The 23902-nt window shown below is 42.5% G+C and overlaps 1 protein-coding gene across 2 annotated transcripts; it reads left to right on the top strand.

The window, feature by feature from the left end:
- Positions 1-386: 386 nt before the first annotated feature.
- On the top strand, positions 387-15838 carry CNDP2 (CNDP dipeptidase 2 (metallopeptidase M20 family)). 2 transcript variants are annotated; one of them, XM_019545022.1, is made up of 11 exons: positions 387-506; positions 4224-4367; positions 5990-6152; positions 8692-8780; positions 9884-10084; positions 10670-10754; positions 11553-11713; positions 12675-12839; positions 13738-13879; positions 14904-15051; positions 15432-15838. In XM_019545022.1, exons 1-11 carry the CDS (start codon positions 447-449, stop codon positions 15499-15501), a joined length of 1428 nt encoding a protein of 475 aa, XP_019400567.1. In that variant the 5' UTR covers positions 387-446; the 3' UTR covers positions 15502-15838. The 2 variants fall into 2 exon arrangements, with proteins under 2 accessions (XP_019400567.1, XP_019400575.1); XM_019545030.1 differs by lacking the exon at positions 4224-4367.
- The last annotated feature ends 8064 nt before the right edge of the window (positions 15839-23902 follow it).

Below are 23902 nucleotides of genomic sequence, written 5' to 3'. Positions count from 1 at the left end.
TAATGGAAGGGAATCTTTGAAAGAATAATCCAGGTTCAGAAGAGTCCCAAACTATGTAAAGAAAAGCAGGATAGATGAAGGTGCTGGTAAAACTAACTCTTGGGTGTGAAAAACTGCATTTGAGCAGATTCCAAAGTTCATGCTGAAAAATGCATATCATGTGCTACTGCATCAGCAGGACTTAAACATTTAGCTAGCTGTGCTTCCCTTCATCAGCACTTCATGCTGTCACATGATCTCCTATTTCAACCATGAGATGTCTCATGCTCTCAAACACCCATAATGCAACTAAATTTGCAGTGTTGCAGTTTGAGAAGGATGGAACTGTATTGCCTTAATCCTTTGAATTACTTTAGCATTGTGTCCATATTTTATTAGGCTCTGGGCAAATACTTTTTTTTCCTCCTTCCTTCTAGAACTTTAAATAGCATCACTCTGACTGGAAAATGTCTGGCTTTGAAACCCTCTTCAGGTACATTGATGAGCATCAGGATCTCTATGTTCAGGTAAGTAGTTCTAATAATTTGCAGAGAACTTTATCCTAAAGGGAAATCTATTTGTTGGACTGACACTTAGTTGCAAGAACATAAGAATTGCTGCTTACTGAGTCCATCTCAGCCAGGAAACCATGCCACTGCCAGCAAGTGGATGTTGAAAGGGAGAACAAGCAGGATGTGCCTAGGGCTCTTCTTTTTCTCCAAGAATCTGTCCAGTCCCTTCTTGAATTTGGCTGAACTATCAGTTTACACAACATCTTGTGGCAATGAGTACCATGCTTTACACAGTGTGGAAAAGTAATTCCTTTTGTTAGTTTTAAACTTACTACCTACTAGCTTTGTCTTGTGACACCCTGCCCCCCCCCGGGTTTTCTCTTCCTCATTTACTATTTAAAATAAATGGGCCTGGCCTCTGTATTCTGTCGTTGTATACAAGCCCCTTCATACCACTAATCATCCTTATTTCCCTTCCCTGTACCTTCTCCAGCTTTCTTTCTATATACTTGTTGAGCTTTGGGTACAGTAGTTGAGTGCAGATGCATCATGGATTTAAAAAAAGTATCATTATGCCCCTTTGTATTTGCAATTCCTTTCTTAATGATTCTTAACATTGTTTGCCTTCATGATAGTTGCTGAGCACTGAGCTGATGGTATTTTTAGCGAACTGTCTACAATGACTCCCAGATCTTTCCTGTGTGGTAACAGCCAACATAGAGCCCATCATAGTACAGGTGTAGTTTGAGTTACTTTTGCCCCTGTGGGTCACTTCCCACTTATTTACACTGAATTTAGTTTGCCCTTTAGTTGCCCATTCTTTCACTAATGCCAGATCCTTCTGTAATTCCTCACTCTGCCTTGGTCTTTGATGCTGAATTATTCAAAAAGGTAAATTTGGCCACCTTGGTACTCACCCCCTGTTCAATATCACTTATGAATATGTTAAACACTACTGGTCCCAGCACCAATTCCTGTGGAACCCTGCTTCTTACTCTTTCTGTCCTGAAAACTGGCTGTTCATACTCATTTTCTGTCCTTAAGGCAATTGCTAATCCATGAGTGGACCTTCCTGGTAATCCCCTGTCTACTTCCTTTCATTAAGAGTGTGTAAGGTGGTGCTGCCAACCACACCTATATAAATTTATAATGATTAATATGTTGATTCCTGGTTTTCCTGCTTTCTCAAGAACTTGAGTAACTTGTGGGTGAGAGACTACAATTGGCAATATTAAGTGTAATTGGTTGTTGCCTCACTATAATACCAAATATTCTAGAGAATAAGTGAGCAAATATGGGTTTTAATCCATAGTCTTTAGAACACTTCTCAAATCGCAAGTAGCCTTCCCAGTAGACTAGTGAGGCAAGAGATGAGGAATGATAAGGGGGGAGGTATAGTTGCAGTGATGTAACTAAGGCCTAGAGGGAATTCGTGTGAGTCAGGGCTAGACTTTAGCAGCTCCTGGATTGTAGACTGCTGACTGCATGTCTCACCCCCATGGAGAGAAAAACCAAAGCACTTCTGCAACATCAACTCTTCCTTGGGAGGTTTGACCTTTTGTTACAAACTATCCAGCCATAAAGTTTAAAATGTGCATTCTGCTGATCCCTACAACTTGATATGCTTTCTATGTTAGTGGGGTTTATTGGAAGTTTTGAGGGACTGGACTGCCAAAAAAAAAAATATTCAAACTTCACTGCTCTTTGTATGGTACTCATTACTTGTTAAGAGCACATGGGGCCAAAGATGATATTCTTTAGAGTCCTTATGGGAAGGGCTCTCAAGCTGATATCTCTTTTTGGAGAAAATATTGCACGAAACAGTTGGTGCCAGGAACCAAAACAAAGCCAAGTTGCTTGGGCAAACTATAGCATGTTCAAGCCTTTAATGCTGACCAGATGGACCATTCTTTTGCTACGCTGTATAAATGGGGCACTGTGGCAGGACAACCTAGGGGCGCTGTGACCTCCCCTAGCGCCCTTGCCTACTGTGCCAAGTCTGGGTCCTGAACGCACCTTCTGTCTCGCCTGCCACGTCTTTGATCTTATAATGTCAATGGGAGGCTGCCTTCTTGCCCCCCTTGGCATGGGGCTGGTCTTGCTATACCACGATCCCGGGTCTACTCCCTGTGCCGGCCTTTGCCAGCCTGTCTCTGGGACTGTTCCAAGTAGCCCGCTCTCTCTTCGGGCTTCCTAGTAGACTCACCCTTCTCTCCGGGGCCTTCCACTGGGCTTGCCCCCTTCCGGGTCTTCCCCTTCACAGGCAGTGCCCCACTGGGCCTGCTCAATGTCCAATATACGCACCCTCTCCCAGGGCCTGCTCCAATATATGCACGCTCTCCACCCGCACTGGGGGCCCTTGCTCGCGCTCTCCGCCCGCACTGGGGGCCTCTATGCCTGACTCGGACTTCCCTGGATTGGGGCTCAGGCAGCCTTAGCCTTACCTGGCCCCCAGACCCGCCTCTTTGGGCCTATGCCCCACTGGGGCTTCTGCCTATGCACAACACTGAGCTCTTCCTGAAGCTGCCTGCATTGGGCTGGGGTTGGGACACCCCAAAACAGCACCCTGTGGCACTAAGAATACCCCCACCTTACTGGGGAGCTCCTAATGAGGCCTCCTCCACCCCTACAGCCTCGCCCAGTCCTCCGGTGTAATAATCACAACAACTAACCAAAACAGAAGCACACAGCCCCTAGGCCATAACACAAATCTTAGGCCAACCTGGCTATCCTTGTCTCATCCCTGTCGGGGTCCTCTCCACCCTGTATCTGCACACTGGTGCACAACACTGCCCTGCTCGCTCTAGCAGAGCTCTTACTCCTTAGGCTGCCAGCAGGGGAACTGACTCTGGCCCCGGCCTTCGCTGTTTATAAAGGCCAGGCCCTGCCCCCTGGCAGTCAACTGACCCAATTAGTTGCTTTGGCAACTCACAGCTGTGCTGCCCTGTTGAGTGGCAGCTAGGCCTATATCACCATTATCTAGTAGCAGGCTCCTTAGTGCCCTGCTACACACCATTATCTAGTAGCAGGCACCCTGGTGCCCTGCTACAGGCACCTATAAAGGAGAATCTTCCTACCATATTTACATGAATCCAGGACTACTCTGAATTTAAGATAATCCTCCTGCCTGCCAAGAAATAAATTCTTTGCATAGAAAAAATTGTATGAGGTTTTGTTATAACTTTCTATGTATAGAATTTAGTTATTGAAAGTTTTGTAGTCTTCAATTCATTTCCCCCCTCCTCTACCTTCCACTGCTGCAGTAGGGGAGGCAAGGAGAGGTAGGGGCAGGTGGCTAGCCCCTTGCCCCCTTCATGTCTGTTTCTCCCCCCTTCCCCCACCATGTCACTGCATGCCTCCAGACTACTGCATACCTTGCTGTGTGGGTTCATGCAGCCTTTTCTGACTGCAAGTGCTGCTTTTGTCATATGATTTTAAAACCAGGCTCCCCCCCAGCTATATCGAGGGGGAAAGATCTCCTCTTGGAATTGAGTGAATACTAAACATGGTAATTATAACAGCTATATTAAATAACTCTTCCCCCACTTTTTTTATTCTTTTTTTGCTTCAAACAGAGCCCAAACCACAGACTTGTAATCAAATCTTACAGTTGAGGTACAAAAGTCAGGTATTAGGTCTCAAGTCGTATATTCCTAAAATACCTTTCACTGGATGGTATGGAATAATACTGTTATTCGGGTAAAGTCTTAACCTTTTGTTATCACCAAACAGCGTCTGGCCGAGTGGGTGGCAATCCAGAGTGTGTCAGCATGGCCGGAGAAGAGGGGTGAAATCAGGCGAATGATGGAAACTGCTGCCAAGGATATTAAGCGGTTGGGTGGCACTGCTGAACTGATGGATATTGGGACCCAAAAGGTATGAAGTTCTGCAATGTGATGCTACTATGTAAACTAGAAAATGATTCTGTCAGAGTAGAGTCTTAAATCTGTGTGGCTTGGTTGGAGCCCTAGGGAAAGGAAGTTGCAACTTATCAATGCTTTCCTGCTAGGAACTAATCCTCTGGGTTTCAGAACTGGCATCTAAATGTTGGACTCTACAGCCTCTGCATGACAGCTTTAAGTGCTCCAGGAGTAGGGACTTCATTTTGAAGCCTTATAGAAATAAGCATGAAAGGATCTGAGAAGGGTCCTGATGCAAAATTGGTGTAATGAGAAGCTTGACTAGAAGCAAACCCTCGAGGATAGTTCTTATATACCTTGACACTAAACATCAGTTAACAGAAAAATACTTTATTTGTAAAGCAGAAAGTTGTCATTTGGTAAAAAGGTAAATATATAATAGGTACTTGCACAGCCCAAATGTCCTATAACTGAAATAGGCTTAGGTTTCTAGCATTGCATGGATCCCAGCAGCAGTCCTGGTTATGCCTGGTCTCTTATCAAGGACTCTTTCCTCCTAGATAATCTTAAAGAATGATCCTTGCTCTATCTTTTATCTAGAGATTAATTCAGGGCTTTAATCTTCTAGGGCTTTGTTAAACCTTGTACTCTCTAATAAGGTGATTGAATCATAAGCTAAGTAATGCTGAGTAAGAGTGAGGGACTATCCAAATTGAAACCTTTTTAACTATACTTCTGGTGCATCTCCATAGTGAGTTGGGCTCTCCCCAGTAAGTCTGGTGCTGTATAAAGTTCCAAAACAGCTGAATAGCTTCCAAGGTCTAGTGTGGATTCCTGATCAGATCTTAAGGATGTTGGTGTCAGCAATGAATGCTGAAGTGATGTAAGGCAACTAATTGATCTGTTCCCTGAAGGACATCAAATGATCTCTCCATCTAACAAACTGAACTCTGGCTTGCTATATTTTGTACTCACTGCCAAAGTCCAGATACAAAGGCTTTTAAGTGGCAGTCTTTAGATAAGACCAGCTCTTTAATGTGGCATAGTAACTGTTGGTTGCATGGCTCTAACACTGAATTTCAGCACTGACTTACCATGGTTTGAAGGTGTCATGAACACTTATTCTAGTTGTAACAATCCTAGCGGGAGCTGTGGCCCTGTGGTTGTTCTGTAACAACCTTTAAATTCCCTGGGGGTTGGAAGAGGCGCTGTAGGGGGAATTACTTGGAGGGTGATCCCAGGAACTGTTTTGAAAATTTGATGCAACACTTTGAGAACAAAAAGTACCCTATGGCTGCAATTAGAAGTACAGTGCACCTAAATCAAGACACAAGTTGCTATAGTTGAAATGGAGTCCTCTTAGTGATTGGTGCATGTAACGGTCTTGGAGCCATAGTGTCTTATACCCAAATTTATAGCAATATTTGGGCTGTAAACTTGAAGGGTAGCACCAATCAACTCTTACTTAAAGCATTTTGTTCTTTTTCTCGCTTAACTTTTATCTGCAAAAGCTGAAGTGTAGGACTAGAATTATCCCATAAGATAATTATTCAATGCTTTCAGAGCATTGAACTTTCTTGCAGCTGAATGGCCATCTTATGGCTTATCACTGAAACCTGCCTACTCCTTCATTTCTAGCTGCCTGATGGTTCAGAGATTCCTCTGCCTCCAATTATTCTTGGCAGACTAGGCTCTGATCCAAAGAAGAAAACTGTCTGTGTCTATGGGCACCTGGATGTACAACCTGCTGCCCTAGAGGATGGATGGGACAGTGAGCCCTTCACTTTGGAAGAAAGAGATGGTAGGAGTGATACGCTTTAAAACAAATCTAACCCTTGGCCCCAAGGTTTTATAACTTGGATGACCTCCTTAAACTGTACTATGTGGAGGAGGTGGGAAAGTGTTTGTAATGAATGGAAGAGCTTAACATTTGTCCTCTGGGGAGCTGAGCTTTTTAAAGTGAGGAGGAAGACAAAGTGGTTCTCTTCAGACTAAACTTCTTTTCTCCATCTGTCAGCCAAGCTGTGCTCTCGCACTCTTCCTCATAGCTACAGCGATATGGGTATGTTAGAATTGGATATTGGTTTTCATGGCAACTGTGCCCATCAAATGTGCTGGAACTGAATATTCTGTCATGATTAAAGCTTGTAGTTTGCAGCAGGGGTGGTGGTGACTTTTTTTTTTTTTTTTTTTTGCATCACCTTTGCAAGCAATCCTGGGGTTTGCAACAAGTATGAGGGCCAAAAAAACTTAAGTGGGGGGGTGGGGGAGCTAGGCTAGTCCTATGGCTTATAGCTCAGATCACTGGTCACTGGAGTGCCTGGTGGCTTTAGCTAGGTCAAGCCACTGCAAAGATTACTGAAGGATATGGGAGACATCTTGTATTTGGAGTAATTCCCTCTGTTTCCCACAAAATGGGGATCAACACGGAGAAGAAGGGAGTAGGGGAACCCTGCCCTAGGTGAGCTCATACAACAGCTCCTGTTACCACAGCATAAATGGCTAATAATAGAGAATACTGAAAGGACTCCTTCTTGAAAGCCTATCCCATAGACAGCCGCATTTCCCTGCTTCAGCACTCAACAGGCAAAGCTGGTGATCTTGAAAGTCAAAGGTTGGATGACTAAGATCTGTTGTAAGGGCAGACGCATAGCTTTGACATTTTTACACCACAGAAATCAGCTGCTAGCAAACAGACTTATCAGTGACCCATTGTGACCCATCGGCTTCTAGTGTTGGAGTAACTTTGATTTTTATGAATGCGATAAAGATTAACTAAGTTCTTGTAAGAAAAGCCAGGCCTTGTCCTTGTCCTACTTGAGCTACACACAGGGTGGCAAAACTGCTGCTCTAGGAGTTGTTTGTACTTCCAGTCTGATTCTGCCATACAGTGACTGCTGCTGCAGTGTTTGTGTGAGCAGTGCTAAATGTGTATGGGGCACAGCAAAAGCTCTGCTGCATTCCAGTGAATCTCAGCTGATGTCTGGCCTAGAGGGGGTTGTTTGAGTATCAAGCAACTTTGGGTGCCTGTTAACAAGCAGGGAGGCAGCTGAGCAGGCAATTGGGTGCAATTGCCATGCTCCATCGGCCTGCTGTGTCTTGTATATTGGTGGCATCTGTGTGCTTTATAATGGTGGTGGGGTGCTTTATGTAAAGCTTGTTCAACCCCCATTTTGAAGTGTGGGGCTGCTGATGCATGAGATACTCCAGGCACTCCTTTAAATTGGAGCTGCTCTAATTTAAAGGGCCTTCCCTGCCCCCCCCCCACTCCCACATCACATGTATAAGTGCCCTTTGACACCATTTTACTAGCTCATGTAGCCAGTCTATTCAGTCTCTCAAGACATGAAGGATTCTTAAGTGTGGTAGGCAAGAAACTGTCACTTCTCCTTGAATCCTTGGAGTGGGTGCAGAATACTTGGAGGTGCCCATCTGTTAACGTTACTTGGATTGAGGAAGAAAAGCTGGCTATTCTAAAGGTTTGATTTTTGTTAAAGTTTTCTACAGATTAATTACTGGCAACTGTTATAGAAGCATAACCTCTAACAGCCTGTAGAACTGAGGGGCCAAACTCTTGTCTTGTGGCATGTCTATTGCCTTCCCAAAGTGCCAGCCTGATCCCTTTCCCCTGCCCCATCTGCTCTCTCATCTGTCTTGTTTGCATCTGCTGCCTGTCGCTTCCTTGTCTATCATGTACCACCCAAGTTGCCCACTTAGTTATGCATCAGCAGATGCATGATAAACAGAACCAAGGAGGTGATACTTCCCCTGTATCTGGCGCTAGTCAGACCATAGTTGGAGTACTACGTCCAGTTTTGGGCACCATGCTTCAGGAGGGATGTAGATAACCTGGAGAGGGTCCAGAGAAGGGCCACTCATGGTTAAGGGCTTGCAGAGGCTAAAGAGGTCCATGTGCCCTAGTCTCTCCTTGTAGGGCTTGGCCTGCAAGACAGGGTTGAGAGGTGACCTTGTGGCTGCTTACAAATTCATCATGGGGGCACAGAAGGGAATTGGTGAGGCTCTACTCACCAAGGCACCCCTGGGGGTCACAAGAAATAATGGCCATAAGCTATCAGAGCAGATTTAGACTGGACATTAGGAGGAACTTCAGTTAGTGGCCAAGGTCTGGAATGGGCTCCCAAGGGAGGTCATGCTCTCCCCTACCCTAGGCATCCCGCTGGGGTCATCTGAACCCAGCACTCTTTCCTGTCTATGCAGGGGGTCGGACTTGATCTATTGAGGTCCCTTCTGACCTTAACATCTGTGACATAAAGCTTTTGTATTTGCAAGTCTTCTATCACTGAATACCTCTCCCTGTATCTTTATTGTGGTTGCTACAGGAAAGCTCTATGGACGAGGGGCAACAGATGATAAAGGTCCAGTACTTGCTTGGTTGAATGCCTTGGAAGCTTATCAGCAAACTAAACAGGTATCCGCAGTGCATTGTGCTCAACTCAGCTGTGTGGTATAAAGCAGTACAAAGGTTATCGACTTGCAATTAATCTTGAATATAGTGTGTAAAAATCCAGCCTGCTTGCTCTGTAGTTGTAGTGCAGTTCTTGTCTTATTTGCAAGTAGGTCATATAGTTGGAGGGGCTAATTCTGGGGAAGCACTTCAGATGCCTGTTTTGTGGTTATCTTCCTGTATTTCTTAGTAGCTAACTACATAATGAGAGAAACAACAGGCACAACCTACTGCAGGAAAAAATTAAGCCTTAACCAGCTCTGCTGAAAAGTGAGGAGTGTTCTTGACCTTAAAAACAGAACAGTCTGTTTTACCTTTTGAAGGTGGCAAGGGGGAAAATCACAAAAACCCCATCCTTCCTCTTTTGGGCTCAAGTGGCAAGTTTTTTTGGTTTTTTTATTTTGTTTTGTTTTTTTTCCCAAACCTGGTCAGGCTGTCAATTTTGATGCTGCCCTAACTTACTGAAGGGCGAATGTGATCAAAATGTTCAACAAGAAGCCTGAACTATATTAATCTGTAGTAGGTTTTCAGTCTTCCACTTATTATTCTATTTCCAATGTAATTATAAAACAGATTTCCTCTATTGGTTTAAGTAACTAGAGGATATGCTGTTAATCTACTAACCAGGTATTATGACCCAGTGAATGGGAGGTAGTGGCAAAGCAATGTGGTTTGCATCCTGTTGTTTCTTTAAGGCAATTTGATAGACTATAATAGTTCATAAAGAGGAGAGAAACTCTAGTCTTATAGGGTATAGATTTGTCAGATCTTGTGCCTTTCTACAGACAAGAGAGAGAGCTGTCTTATTGCTTCACAACCTCTTAGGACAAGCTCATTACTTGAATAGTGACACTTGGGCCAGTGGAGTGCAGGATTGACATTGCATTTGCTTGCAGATTTACTAACAAGTGCCCTTCATAAAGCCAGTAACAACTTAGCTGTTCCTAGTCTGAAATGAGCTCCTGTTATATGCCTTTCAGATGAGGGATGATTAACAAGTGCATGGAATAAAAGCTGAATGACTGACTGTTTCTATGCATGTCTAACTTTTGGCTCTTCCTCCAAAGGAATTTCCAGTCAACATCAAGTTTTGTCTAGAAGGCATGGAAGAATCTGGCTCTGAGGGCCTTGATGAATTGATCTTTGCTCAGTGTGACACTTTCTTCAAAGATGTAGACTATGTTTGCATCTCTGACAACTATTGGCTCGGGAAGAAAAAACCCTGCATCACATATGGCCTAAGGGGCATCTGCTACTTCTTCATAGAGGTAAAATTCCCACACTTGTTAACCCAAGATGCTTGCAAATAGGATGTTATGCTTTATGAAGAGTTGTGGCTGCTCTAATTCTTGACAGTTCCTGTTCCAGATAATGCACTTTTCTGAACTTGTTCTCCTGGGAGTTACTGATCAAGTTCAGTATCTGTATTCCCCTTGCATAGTCTCTTCTGGGTGGTAACATTCATAGGCAACAAAGCCTTCTTTACAAACTTCCCCTCGTGATGTGTAATGCTGCCATGAGTTCTGACACAGACCTTTTTCATCAAGTTTGACTACTTCTGTATGCGAATTGTATCAGTCAAACAATATGGTCATAAATCTCCTAACAAAAAGGCCTTTGCAGTACGATTTTTTTTTTCTTCCAATGCCTACAGGAATAAGTTCCTAGTCTTGGAAGACCTCTTGCTGCTATTGCATCTTAAATAGCTGCAGACTTCAAAATATTATTGCTTGCAGCATAGTCTTTCCACTATCTAACCTTAAAGAATCTCCATAATTGTGGGTACAGCTAGTATGTCTATTAAGGGGTAGGCCAAAAACAATTTCTGGATCTCCAAATAAGCTGTTTTGCAGGTGGAATGCAGTGACAAAGACCTTCACTCTGGAGTTTATGGTGGCTCAGTACATGAGGCTATGACTGATCTAATTGCTTTAATGGGTAAGACTATATTTCCCCTTCATGCTAAAGTTAGACAGGCCAGCCCACCCTTAACCAAGAGGAATGCAAGTGAATTAACTCTGCCTCCATATGTAACTTGCAATAAAGACATGTAACTAATGGGTCAACTTGTTATGTTGTGAGGGGTTTTGGTGCCTAATGTACTCTGGTACCATTTGGCTACCTAAAACTAAAGTATTAACCACTTAAATTATGGTTTGCAGGGGAAGTATCCATTAAGAAAAATGGCAGGAGAAAAGCTCTAGGCACTACAGGATGGAGTGAACTTTAGGTTTCTTTAGTTGGCCAATGTCTTGGGCTTTTCCTTTTAATCTGAACTCTAGGGTTGTAATTACCTGCCTGCTTCCCAGCAGACCAGCTTATAAAATAACAGGAAGCTCTATGGAGGGACGTTACTTCAAATACAGCACAGGAAAGATTGGGTAGTAACTTACTTTGACCTCAAGTATAGACTATTCATTAACATGCTGACCTGGCATGTTCATACATGAGTGATTCCACATCTAGGGCTGACTTGTATGGATCTTGAATGGCCGGCATAGCATGCACACCACAACTGGAAAGTAGTGAAAGCTTTGGGCAGCTAGGCATCATACAGACTTGAACCTGGATCTGTAAAGAGAAGCAGTTCTTACCTCTTTTCCCTTCTTTCCCCTTACTCGTAGGAAATGTTTAAAGAGAAGAACTGGAGAAGTCTGTTCACAATAACATGGAAATGCTTTGATTTAACAATGCTTAAGCTTTTAGACACTAATCTTTTGGGCTTTTCCCTTGCAGGCTGTCTTCTGGATAAGAAAGGGAAAATTCTTATCCCTGGCGTTAATGATGCAGTGGCGCCCCTTACTGATGAGGAGCTAAAATTATATGAAAAGATTGACTTTGACTTGAAGGAATATGCAAAAGATGTGGGAGCAACGAAATTACTGCATGACTCAAAAGTAATGAGAGTTTTGTCTTTCCTGTCCACTCTAATGTGGTGGTTTTTTTTGTTTTTCTGTTTTTTTCTGTTGGGGCAGAGTTATTTTAGGTGGACTCTTCCAGAGACAGTACAGTGTCACATTTGGCTGTTTGGACCCACTAAAATCTATTTTCTTCTATAGGTAGAACATCTTAATTCTTAACTTTTTTACATAAAGAGTTCTTGCTGCTACTTTCTTATTTCATAAGGGATGAACTAGAAATTCTGTACAGTTATGTAGCTATCCTACAGGATAAGTTTTATAGCGAACCTTCCAGGAAAGTGTCGTCTTGCTGTAGGGTAGTCTGCTGCAGTAGCAGTGCAGGTTTCTTATGTCCAGTACTCCTAAATGTTTGAACAATATTACCATGGATTAAACATCCTCCTTTTTTTTTCCTAGTGAGGTGGTTTGTTTGTTTGTTTTTTTCACTTGTGATATTTGTTCATCCTAGATTTAAGGTTATGTATTGGCCTAATAGAGATGCCATGTGTCAGTTAATGCATCCTCCTTTCTTTTTTTATGCAAATATCCTAAAGCTTGGATGATGCCACCTTTTAGCCGGACTAAAATCATGTTACATAGGTTTTAAAGATGAATACCTACTTGGCTTTAAGACACAAGATCACTTGCCAAAAGTAAATTGTACAAGAGCCATTATCCAACAGTTGAGTGTCCTTATTTCATTAGAGTTAGATTTTTCTGAAGTGACTTAGAAATGTCCTACAATGAGGAGTGAAGAAGACAGAAGAATCTGGTATCTCAAATAGTTCACACCAGTTCTTAAACCAGACTTCCCTGTGAACAGTTCAGGTTGCCCCAGCTTCCTTGGATAGCTGTTCTCTTGAGGACTTAATCTGGGGACTGTAGTCACCGTGGGCAATGGTCATTCCCCAGTTCCCCTCTAATATTAACCATTTCTTCTTCCCAATGCTTTTTGCAGGAGCATATCCTAATGCACAGGTGGAGATACCCATCCTTATCTCTCCATGGAATTGAAGGAGCCTTCTCAGCATCAGGAGCCAAAACAGTGATTCCAAGGAAAGTGATTGGCAAATTCTCAATCAGACTGGTGCCAGACATGACTCCAGAAGTTGTCAGCAAGCAAGTATGTTGGAATGGCTTGATTTGTAGATGCTTTCCCTTCTGGTCTGCACAAACACTAAGAATGGTAGTTTTGTTTGTCTTGCTGTTTTTCTTCTATATGGCTCTTGTTCTTACATGCCTACATTTGGATTAGTTTGCAGAGATATTCTTTACCTCTTTAAAGATTTAATGTGGTGGTGTTGGGGGAAAAAAGTAGGACAAAATAAGCTGCCTTTCATTCAGGAGAGCAAATAGTTACACTAACTCTTTTATTTACTGCTGGGGGAGTTGGGGGGCTTTAACCTTGCATATGTAGAGCTTTGCCTAGCAGTTCATTTACTATAAAAGACCAGATTCTGACAAGAGTGGCAGAAATTAAATCTTAAATGGAAAAACATCAGCAGATCAGTTGGGGCCTGACATCTAAATGATCGTTCCTAATGAGAAAAATAGAACAGCTAAGTAATGAGAGCTTCTGAACACTAGACTACATTGCTTTGAATTTTGTTAAGGCAGGGTTTTCTTGTGCAAGCTGATGGAAAATGTTTGGGCCTTATGCTGGGTCGATTGTGAACATAATTGAAAAGTTGGGTAAATTGCTTCAAACTGCTGTCCAGGTTGGCCAGCATTTGTGTAGGTATTGATTTTACTCTTTCTAGCATTCTGGCACTGCCCTCTGAGCTCTGTACTTCCCATACAGTGAGACCTTTACCCCTGTTTTTTTAAAGTGTTTGCGTACATGTGTGCACATGCAGTGGTGGAGCAACAGTATCTTGCTAGTGGTGTCAGCTTGGCTGTACAACTAATTGCTGTTATTCTGGAACATAAGTAGTAGAGTCAGTAATAACTCATGGAAACTCTAACTTTTAAATTTGGTATTTTATAGATGCCTAACTTCCATTTTTGTTCATAATAAAAAGGTTGAGGACTACCTGACCAAAAAATTTGCTGAGCAGCAAAGCCCAAACAAGTTCAAAGTGTACATGGGCCATGGTGGAAAACCCTGGGTGTCAGACTTCAACCATCCCCACTACATGGCTGGTAGAAGAGCCATGCAGACAGGTCAGTGAGAATTGAGGTTTGGGACACTTGAGTACAATCCAAGCTATTATGGCATATCGCTACAGTTGCAGTAGCAAGGTCAACATACCTGGAGTGTGTAATAGTAGGCAGTTGGACTGTGAGTGAACTTTGTGCTGGGTTGTGATTGGTCAGAATCAAAAGTCCACCTCTAACAACTGAGTTGGTATAGTTCATTAGAGGCAACTTCTGTGGCCATTAATACACAAGGAAGTGATGTGGCTATAGTAGCATCCAGCTTTCTGACTTCCTAGCCTGCAGAATTATCATAGAAAGGTAGGTCTGGAAGGGGCCTTCAGAAATGACCTCATCCAACCCCATTCCTGAGGCAGTATCACCCCTATACAAACCCATTGTCTAATGGGTTTGTAAAAGCATGACTTTGTCTAGACTCTCACTTAGTGAAACTTTATGCAGAACTGGGTATCCATTTACTGTTGCTTCATGGGAGGGGAGCCTCTGGCACTAGCACTTGAATTTGTATGACAAGATGCCTGAATCGCTTGGCCACTACAACCTGGCAATCCTGGTCTCAGACTAAAAATCCAGGATGCTGGTGGAAGAGGAAGGTTCTATTGGCAATGACTGGGGTACTGTAATGGAAGCAGTCCCTTGGCAAGCTGTTACTAGCTGTGCTTGCATGAACTTCATCTGATGTGCAAATAAAATCCTGTTCACCTGATCAGAAACTTCCCCCTACAGTTCATGGAAGCAATGTGTTCTGGTGCCTTGCTCAAATTCTAAGGGTGAATAATAGTAGTAGTAGACATTAGTAATATAACCTGCTCTGGTTCTTTTGTTTGTGGCTGAAGTCTAGAGAAGAATATATGTGTAAGTCTTGGGGTAGAGAGCAAATATTGTCATTAATGGCATATATCATGCCAGACATAGGTTAAATCCTGCTCCATAATGTGCTTTGGGATACTTGATGACTAAGCGTTATAATAAAGTCTCCTCAGGAAGCTGCAACAACCCAAGATGACCAATTTTGTTTTTTCCTCTTAAGTCTTTGGAGTTGAGCCAGACTTGACAAGAGAGGGAGGAAGCATTCCCGTCACCCTGACCTTCCAAGAGGCTACAGGCAAGAATGTAATGCTGCTGCCTGTTGGTTCTGCAGATGATGGTGCCCATTCTCAGAATGAGAAACTGAACAGGTAAGACACTACTTGAGGATGCATCACAGTAATTGGGAGTAGAGGCATCTGCAGGTCTCAAAATCAGTCCTGAAAGGGACCAGTAAACCATTGTGGTCCTGGGTGCTCTTGGTTTTGTGTTGAAAGACACCTAATACAGTAATGAATATCCAGTGCCTTGCTTGGCCAAATACTAGCTACCAATACCTGCTTGCAGCTCAGGCACTTTCTTGGCTTTCTATTTGCTAAAAATCTTTCAGACCTGATTTGGCAGCTCCTAAGGCAGGAAGGGACTAGTATTGAATGCTCTGATGTCCCAAATACCGGCTCACCACAATGTCTCTGTATAAGAACAGACACTTACACTAATGCAAAATGCTCTCTTTTTTTTTTTTCCTTAGGTACAATTACATCCAGGGAGTGAAGCTGCTTGGAGCTTACCTTTATGAAGTCTCTCAACTGAACAACTGAATTAGGATTTCATTCTCACTAGCACGAGCAATTTGGATATCAGTTCTGGAAATCCTACAGGCGAGCAAGCAAAGACTATCAAAATACTACAGCTGGCTTCCCCTTCTTGCCAACACACTCCCTTTTTCCATAGGGGGGAAAGAAACTTTTGGGCTCCTCCATTCCAGAAACCCTGCAACATTCAGTACCGAACTGCTGCTCTCATTCCATTTCTCCAGCTCTGAAGGAAGAAGAATCTCAACACCTGACAAGTGGTTCTGCATCTCTTCAGCTCCTCCCCTTTTTGAATCAAATCTGTGGCTTGCCATGTGCATTCTTTCTTCCTTCCTCGCTCCCAGATTAACAAAAGGAATAGTTGTTTTGTTCTCTGCCATGCTAGAGAGTTCTATACTGACCTACAGTGGCTGAACTGAATAAGATGCTCTTTCTGTGGGGAAAGTCCTGGCAGCACTTTTTTTAATGCTAGGCTCCAAGGGGTATACTGGAATTCTTGCAAACTGTAATGGGGGACCATCAGGCTAGGATGGGGCTGAACAGTTGGCTTGCTGTAGCAAAACTGCTTGCCTGTAGACCAACCTCAATACTTCTTATGCAGTGTACCAGTGACTGGCACTTTTTTTCCCTTTGTCAGCCTTTACATGAAGAACAAATAAAAATTAGATGTGGCTCTAGCACTTAAGTTTGGTTTCTTCCCAAGTGAACCCTACCTATTTTAAGTTAGTTCTGTACCTGTGCTTTGGCCTATGGGTTTTGATATCTAGCACCACATAAGGGCCAAAATGCTGAATGGCTTTCTGTCCATGAGCTGGTTTGAGCCCTACTGCATGGTGGCAGAGCAGTAGAAGGCATTTGTACTGGTCAGGGATAAGCTATCCCTTTCATTCTACATGTGATGGAGCTGTCCTAACACTGTCTTTGGTATCTGTTTCAGGGCTGTCTTATGTGCAAAATTATTAAATGGTGCAGTGTACCTCCTACATCAATATACACATGACTACACCAGCACCTTCAGGGAAAGTGTCATCTGCTAACAGGTAGCAAGGCAAATGTAGGCTGGTTCTGAATTTCCTGTCAATAGTAGCTTTATTTTATTTATGCATCTCTCTTCTTTTTTTATGCAAGTAAAACTGTCTGAATGTACACAGCCCACTTTCTAAGTATGAGTGTTTCTGAAACAACCAAGGAGTTGGGGAAGTTTTTAAGCAAATATGCAGTGAGCCAAGGGCAAAGCCTATTGCATTCCCTGCCTGTGTCTAACTTCCATTCCTAGCCTAAAATGGCTCAAAGACTTAAGCTGGTTATCCTGAGAGCATTTTGTCTGCTCTGAATCTGCTGTCTTCTCAAGTCTACAGAGTAGAAACACTGAAAAATCTGTATGAGATGGAAACATGCTTTTGCATTTCTCAACACTAGGAGGCAGGTATGCTAAATTTTGTATTCATCCATGTTACAGCTGTCCCTTGACTTTGAACTCCAAGGGCACCTATACAGGGGCTGGACATCTGCTCTGTGTGCTAATTGGCATGTGTGGGAACAGACTTGATTAATTGACTAATTGGTATGTTCCAACAGCTGTGTGTGTTTTGTTCAGTGTCCCTGCACTTCAAAATGGTGGCAAGGGCATTTTTTTTTTTTTCAAGCTTGTTGAACTAGCTTTAGTTAAAGCACCCCCACAGCCATTTTGAAGCACAGGATGCTGAATACACATGCTGCAGGTGTTTTAATTCAAGCAGCTCACTGAGCTGCTCTAACTTACTACTTCCTCCTCCCCCCCCCCGCCCTCACCCCAGAGTACATGTAAAGAAGCTGTAATTCATGAATTCATTCCCTCAATTAGTTACACTGCTGCCACTTCTTATGTAAACTGAGGAAGGAGAAAAACAGCCAAGTAACAGGACATGGTTGCAGGGTGGGGGGAAGACAGGCAGAGGGCATCAAGATAATACTAGTACCTTTTGGTAATAAAGGTGAGTGCTAGTAGAGAGACTCTAGAGGAAAAGTAGGTGGGTAAGCAGTTACTGGGAACCTGAATGTGGATGAGTGTTGGAACACTAGCCAAAACTAAGCTGAGAGTCCTGTGAACAAAATAAGCAAAAGTTCAGGAGGGAACAGCAGGCTTTGTCTATGTCTTGAACGTGAGAAACGGAGACTATAGACCCATGAGCCAAGTAGAACTCTCCCTATCCCTGCACCAACCCAAAATTAGTCTTTTCCTGTAAGGCTTTCGTAGATTTCTCATTGGAGAATGAATAAATTGCTTGCAGAACCTTTTTGGATGCTGAAGGCTATGCTTTAAACCAAGACACCGCCTGGTTATTGTTGTGGAAACCAGCATCCAAGCTGTCTGAATTGCACAGGTGCTCTACAGTGCAGCAGGGGTGTAGGTTGTCACTGCATTGGTTTAAGGACATGGGCAGACAACCTAGAGAACCTTGTCTACAGTGCAGCAGTAGCTTGCTGTTGACATTGTACTGTAGGGAAACAAAGGTATCCAACTGCCATCTGCTGGCTGAGTGGGTTATAAGCAGTCATGCATTTTACTTCCCAAATGCCAGGTTATATTTGCCTATTGCCACAGTGAACAGGAAGAAGGGTAATTTAATGGTATGTCACAGCATGCTTGCTAATGACCAGTTTGGAAGTTTGACATGCAAGTAGGCTTCTCAAAGTGAGTATTACCTTCCCTGAGAAGTTTTTCTTTGAGGGTGCATGAAACTAGAAAGTGGTTATTTTAGCCAAGGTAAGGCTTCTTTCATTGCTGTACACAATACTTTCCTAGGCCTGCAACACAAATATAATTATACTTGAATTGTCCATACAGTTGAATTATTCATATTCTCCAACCTTGTGTGGAGAGGAATTTGGAGCCAACACTCCATGGGGCAGCCAGCTTTAATCCCCTGGATGCTGATACAGTACATACAACTGTTTTTTTTTTTTTCCTTCTTAAGACTTGCCTAAGCCTATTCTTATTTCTGAGTAACTGTTGCACTTTTTTTACTGCTTGTTCCAACTTTGAGGGGCATATTTCAGTCTAGTAAAAGCCTTGTCCAAAGTCCAAAGCTTTTTTCTTGCAAATGCCTGAAAGCAATTAAGATGCCACAATCTGGGTATTACATGTTGATCATCTAAGTTTCTATTCAAAACAGAAATTTCAGTAGAGAATTAGTTTGGGGGAGTTTTTTGTTTTGGGGGTGGGTTGGTTGGTTTTGTTTGGGTTCTTCGGTTTTTAAACTGAGAAATCCTAATGCTCTTCTGGACTAGACTAACATTCACTGAAACCAGCATGTATGAACTTTCCCCTCTTCAGTTTAACATCATGGTGGTCTGATCATGGGATGCCTAGCATGTGTGTCACTTGGATAATACTAAGCATTACCCAAAGTTGGAATTTGTTCTGAGTGGTGCCATGGCAATGCTTATGATCCCCTATGCCACATCTCTGCCCCTGGCAAAGGGAAGTATGGGGAACCAAGCCTGGGAGAGAGTATGCTGGGATTGGAGCTGGTTGGAGATTTTTAGTGTGGACTCTCAGACCCAGGGCCTGCTAGAGCCAATTCCAGACTCCCATGTGCTCTTGGGACTAGGACCACAATTGATCACATCTCTGTAGAGTAGTCCCATGTTAACTCCAGTTACTTAATACTATCTGGAAATGTTCCTGCCTGGAGTAAGTATAACTTGATATGATACAGTAACATGTGCTGAGTGTGGTGTGTGTTGTTTTGTTTTTTAATATCCTGCTTGATCACGCAGATGCTTGAGTTGTAAGTGTACTTAGCACATGCTTAGTGCCTTGTGATATAGCCTGAAGAACAAACTTCATGCATACAATATGCATCACTAAACCAGGAAAGAATTTCTTGGGTAGCTGAGGCTGTGAAGTACCTCCTGAACTAGGAGCTAAAGCCTGGGTGTGTACCACATAGTCATACCTAGTTACGTATGTTTTTTGCCACTAGCCTGGCTGCACTAAATAAAAATGGTATAGGAGGTCGTTCCTGCTGTGGCTGCTTGAGAGAGGTTTTTTGGCCTGAAGATGAACCTCTAGATTTTTTCACCTTTTTTTGAAGGCTGATTTACTCAACCATAAATGCTTTACCACAAATGCAAGTCAGCTATTCCAGGGGGTGGTTGGGTATCTTAAGATGCAAAGGGAGCCGGGGGAGAAAAAGGAAACAAGGTGAAAAGCAGTGAACTTCTATCCTTCTTGCTTCTCCCCCACCCCAAACTTCCCATTCCATAATCGCAAAATCAAGAAATTATGGCTTTTTGAAGAGAAAACAATGTTCAAACCATAACTGAGTCTTGCTGGAGCATATAAATTGATGTGCTCCGGCAGCCTTGCATGTCACGTGTATTGGCAGCATAGCAGGCCTTCACGCTGAGAAAATGGTGGCGGTGCACTTTGAACTACAACATATCGAATGTGTTTTAGCTCAAAGTGCACTGCCACCACTTTCTCAGCACAAAGTGCTGCACTGCTAATGCACGTGATCCTGATGCAGCACTGGGTGCTTTTAATTAGCAAAGCTGGTTAATTATAAGTACCTGGCACTGTCATAAGCACATGTAAAAATGCCCTAAGGCCCAAGGCTGTAGGAGTTTTTGGTATATGGCTGAGGGGTAAAGTTAGAGCAAGTGTGCTTATGTTTCTGGTTTGAGTTTTGACTAGTGGTTTGGGTTGGAAGGTGGAGGTCCCAATAGTGCCTGAGGGCATGAGGCTGCCTTGAGCCCTGCCAGGGCAGGCTTAGTCAGAAGATTGAAGCTTGGTGAAAGCAGCTGAAACCTAGCAAGGGCAAAAGCTAGATTAGGCCAGGGGGCCCAGTCTGAAAAGGACAGGAACCAGGGCCAGGGGCTGAGCAACCCAAAAGGGGTGGAGACTGGGACCAAGGGCCTAAGGATACTAATGACTGATAGGGCTGTGGTCAAGAGAGCTGGACCTGAATCCACAGGCCAGGGCTGGAGACTTGCAACCAGAGAAAAGGATTGGAGGCTGAGAAGGCTGAGACAAGGGATCACTCCCAACAAGGGAGTGATCATGCAGTAACACCTGCAAGGCATAGGCATGACTATAGGGAAGTCAGAGGTCATGAATAGCCCTTAAGGCTACAAATATCCTCAGGTGCATGGGTGTCCTACTGAGCTCAAGGCTGGGCAGAGACTAGCAGAGTCTGCGTGGAACTGGCTGGCTATCAGAAGAACTTGGGGCTGGATCTAGGACCCATAGGCAGCCTCCCTTTTTAGCATTCAGTAGTTTATATTAAGGCATGGCAGGAGAGAAGGGGAGGATACCCTAGAGCCAGGGGAGGGCAAGGGTTGTGTGGCCACCAGGGGGTGTCACAGCCACCCCTGTAGCCTGACTACTAGCTACATAACTGCAAGGGCTCTTTCTAAAAGACCAGTACTAAAGTCAGGCCACTTGTAGTCTGACAATCTTGATGGTACGTCTCTCAAACTTCAGATGCGTTTAACATAACACTTTAGATTGACCCTTCTTTAATTTGGCATAATTTCTGAGTTTACAAATATTTCCTTCTTTTCCCCCACCTTATCTCCCACCCATCTTATTAAATCCATCCTAATATTAAATAACCTCAGCTTTAGAGCTTTGGTCTCTTGAAGGAGAGAATGTAAAAGGGTGGATATGGCCTCTCCTTTTCAATAAGGACCACTAAATTCTGTTTCTACTTCTGGCCCAGTACTAGGCAGAAATAAATCAATAACCATACTATATATTTTTTTAATATGTAAAATGGATACTTTCTATTAAAATCTAATGGACTTATGTACTAAATATGTTTTTGTACTGAGTTGCCCTTCAACCTGAATAAATCACTTTCCTTGTCATTAACAAAAATAGGCAGAGGTTTATAGGAAATCTTAGTAGGTAATTTTGATTATACCATTCTATATCACCATGTTACGATGATAAACTCCAAATGCTAATGTATGTTTTCTAGTACTTCTTAAATATTCATTTCTATATTAATTTTGCATATCCCTAGAGGTTTCCTTACCAATGAAGTGGGCCAGCTGATGCTGATTATGTTGGTACATGGTGTCCTCATTCTGTCTGATCAAGCTTGTGTTCTCAATCAAGGAGGCAGCACATGGACCTCCTTTAAATTTTCTTCCCTGAAGACTGAAAAATGAGAGAACAAATGTACTGGAACAGCTTCTTTTGTCATCGTTACTGTGCTTTTTCTCTTTTGGAAAGATGACTGTGCTAATGCAGTATGTTTTGAATTGTGGAGACCTGCTGTGTGAGGAAGACTTTTTTTTTTTTTTTTTGCATGGGGTGGGGAAGGGTTCTTTCACAAAACACTAAATATTGTAGTTCTCAGTGGCAAGACAGCTACTGTATCTCTAACAGGGCTGTGAATATTCAGTAGGTACAAACTAAATCCCTATCAATTAAGTGTTTTGAACTTTAATTGTTATGACTTCTTAATTTTGTTTTAAAGCCTATTACAGAGTTGGGAAGGAGGCATCTTTCAAGCCCAAAAAAGAAACATGAGCTTGGAAGATGCCTCCTTCCCAACTCTGCATATCAAGAAACAGTGAATGACTACCATGTTTAGTAGTCATTCACTGTTTCTTGATATGCAGTGAACAAATGATATGAAAGCATTTATAAGTGCACATGTGTGATTCACAAAAGTTTGAAAGCTGATCTTGATATAAAATCTGAAATGTTCTAATGGAACATAAGGATCAGTTTTAGACTATAAAGTTCATTGGTCTTTGGGTACAGAAAACATTTTAGACAATCACAAACATAGATGTAAACTATCAGCATATGCAAAATCACAGTTTCTGACTTCCAACTTTGGAGTGAGATGCCTATAACTCACAAGGGCACTAACTCTAATCTATAGATCAGAAGTAGCTGACTGAATGTACATGATTCAGTTGAAGAGTGAAGTAAAAAAAGAGGTATTTATTAGAAGGAATTGCTACTATTCTTGATGATGTTGAAAGCCTAGTAGAGAAGGCTTGGCATCTTGGGTTGTGCTTCTTAATTTAAATTGCATAAAGACAACCACCTCCTAATATATTTTTCCTGTGACTTGGAAGGCAGCAACAGAAAAGCCTAAGGAATCTAAAATGAATAAAATGAAACTTTGATCAATGTATTGAAAGGTTCTTAAAAGCATGAATCAACACAGCAAAGTAAAGACAAATAATTTTGTCTTTAACAGTAAGTGATACTTTTGTTCAATATACTAATGATGTTAATGTCTTCCTTGGAATAACTAAAAAATTAATCTTCCTTCATTACCTTGCCAACGTAAGAAATCTGTTTTTAAAGTTCATGCACAGTAATTTAGAAAAACTATACAGTCCATTAGCAACTGCATTGATCATAATGAATGCACTTCTCTTAATGAATATCCACCCCAGGTGCTCTTTTTTCCCATTCAGCTTCCAAAAATCTAGAGTAGAGAAATGAATAAAGACAAAGTGGATACCCAGTTGCCTTAGGTTTAAACCTTCTCAGGGTAAACAAGTTCATTAGGAAGTTGGTTGGTGTTTGTGCTGGAGATTTTTGGACTTCAAGCTCCAGTGGTTCCTTTTAAAAGCAGAGTGAGGAGCCTGATGTCTGTAGGCTCCTGTGCTTTTGTCTGAGGGCAGTGACTAGTGCAGTGAATATAGCCATCTTTTCTAACTGACAGGAATCCATAGCAGTTTGCTAGTGGCCAGACTTATCAGTTTTTGTCTCTAATATATCTTTTACTTTAAACAATTACTTTTGGGTTCTCGCTCTCTTTTGAAGCTACCAACACCATCAATCAGCCTCACTATCTACTCTAATGTCTCCTGCTAACTTTGATTCGTTGGTTAATGTTGGTAAGCTTAAAGTGTTAGGCTTCATGTCAAGTGGGGATACTGGGTAACATTCAACTCTAAGCAGGGATTGATGCAGTACTACAGACATATCTGTGATACTTGAACTTTTATCGCCCTGCATTCCCTTTCCTTGACACTTACCTCTGATTTCACAGATTAGATTGGGCCTCTTCAAGTGTGTCGCTGAACAGTCTTGGGCCAAAAAAAAAAGAATTATGAGCATCTTACGTGAAATGTTTTCTAGTTTCCTGCTTTATTTATTTAACTTTTCTTTTGACGACTCAGCTTCTTCATTCCTCTTTCCCTACAACTATGCAGATATGCAGCGCTGCTAATGCAGCTCTTAACTACAGCAGAGGTTCATGGTTGTGCTCCTTACCCCTCATGCTAGTTTTGTAATTTCCTATGCATTTCCTAGTTGCATTGTATAGATCTATACAGAATTTGCCATGGTGCAAAGCCTTATTTTTTCTCTGTAGTAGATGTGGTTTATACATTGGCTCTAATGTCCTGTTTTGAATGGTCATTTTGTATTCATGTTTTTTTT

Source organism: Crocodylus porosus, unplaced genomic scaffold, assembly GCF_001723895.1.
Source record: "Crocodylus porosus isolate Cpor-Errol unplaced genomic scaffold, CroPor_comp1, whole genome shotgun sequence".
NCBI classification, from domain to species: Eukaryota; Metazoa; Chordata; order Crocodylia; family Crocodylidae; genus Crocodylus; species Crocodylus porosus.
The sequence above is the reverse complement of the archived record's forward strand: the minus strand, read 5'-3'. Positions and strand labels throughout refer to the sequence as shown.

Coding starts and splice junctions, on each gene's coding strand:
- CNDP2 (XM_019545022.1), top strand. CDS start 447: ATGTCTGGCTTTGAAACCCTCTTCAGGTACATTGATGAGCATCAGGAT. Junction 12,840..13,737: donor CAGAAGTTGTCAGCAAGCAA/GTATGTTGGAAT, acceptor CATAATAAAAAG/GTTGAGGACTACCTGACCAA. Junction 15,052..15,431: donor CAGAATGAGAAACTGAACAG/GTAAGACACTAC, acceptor TTTTTTCCTTAG/GTACAATTACATCCAGGGAG.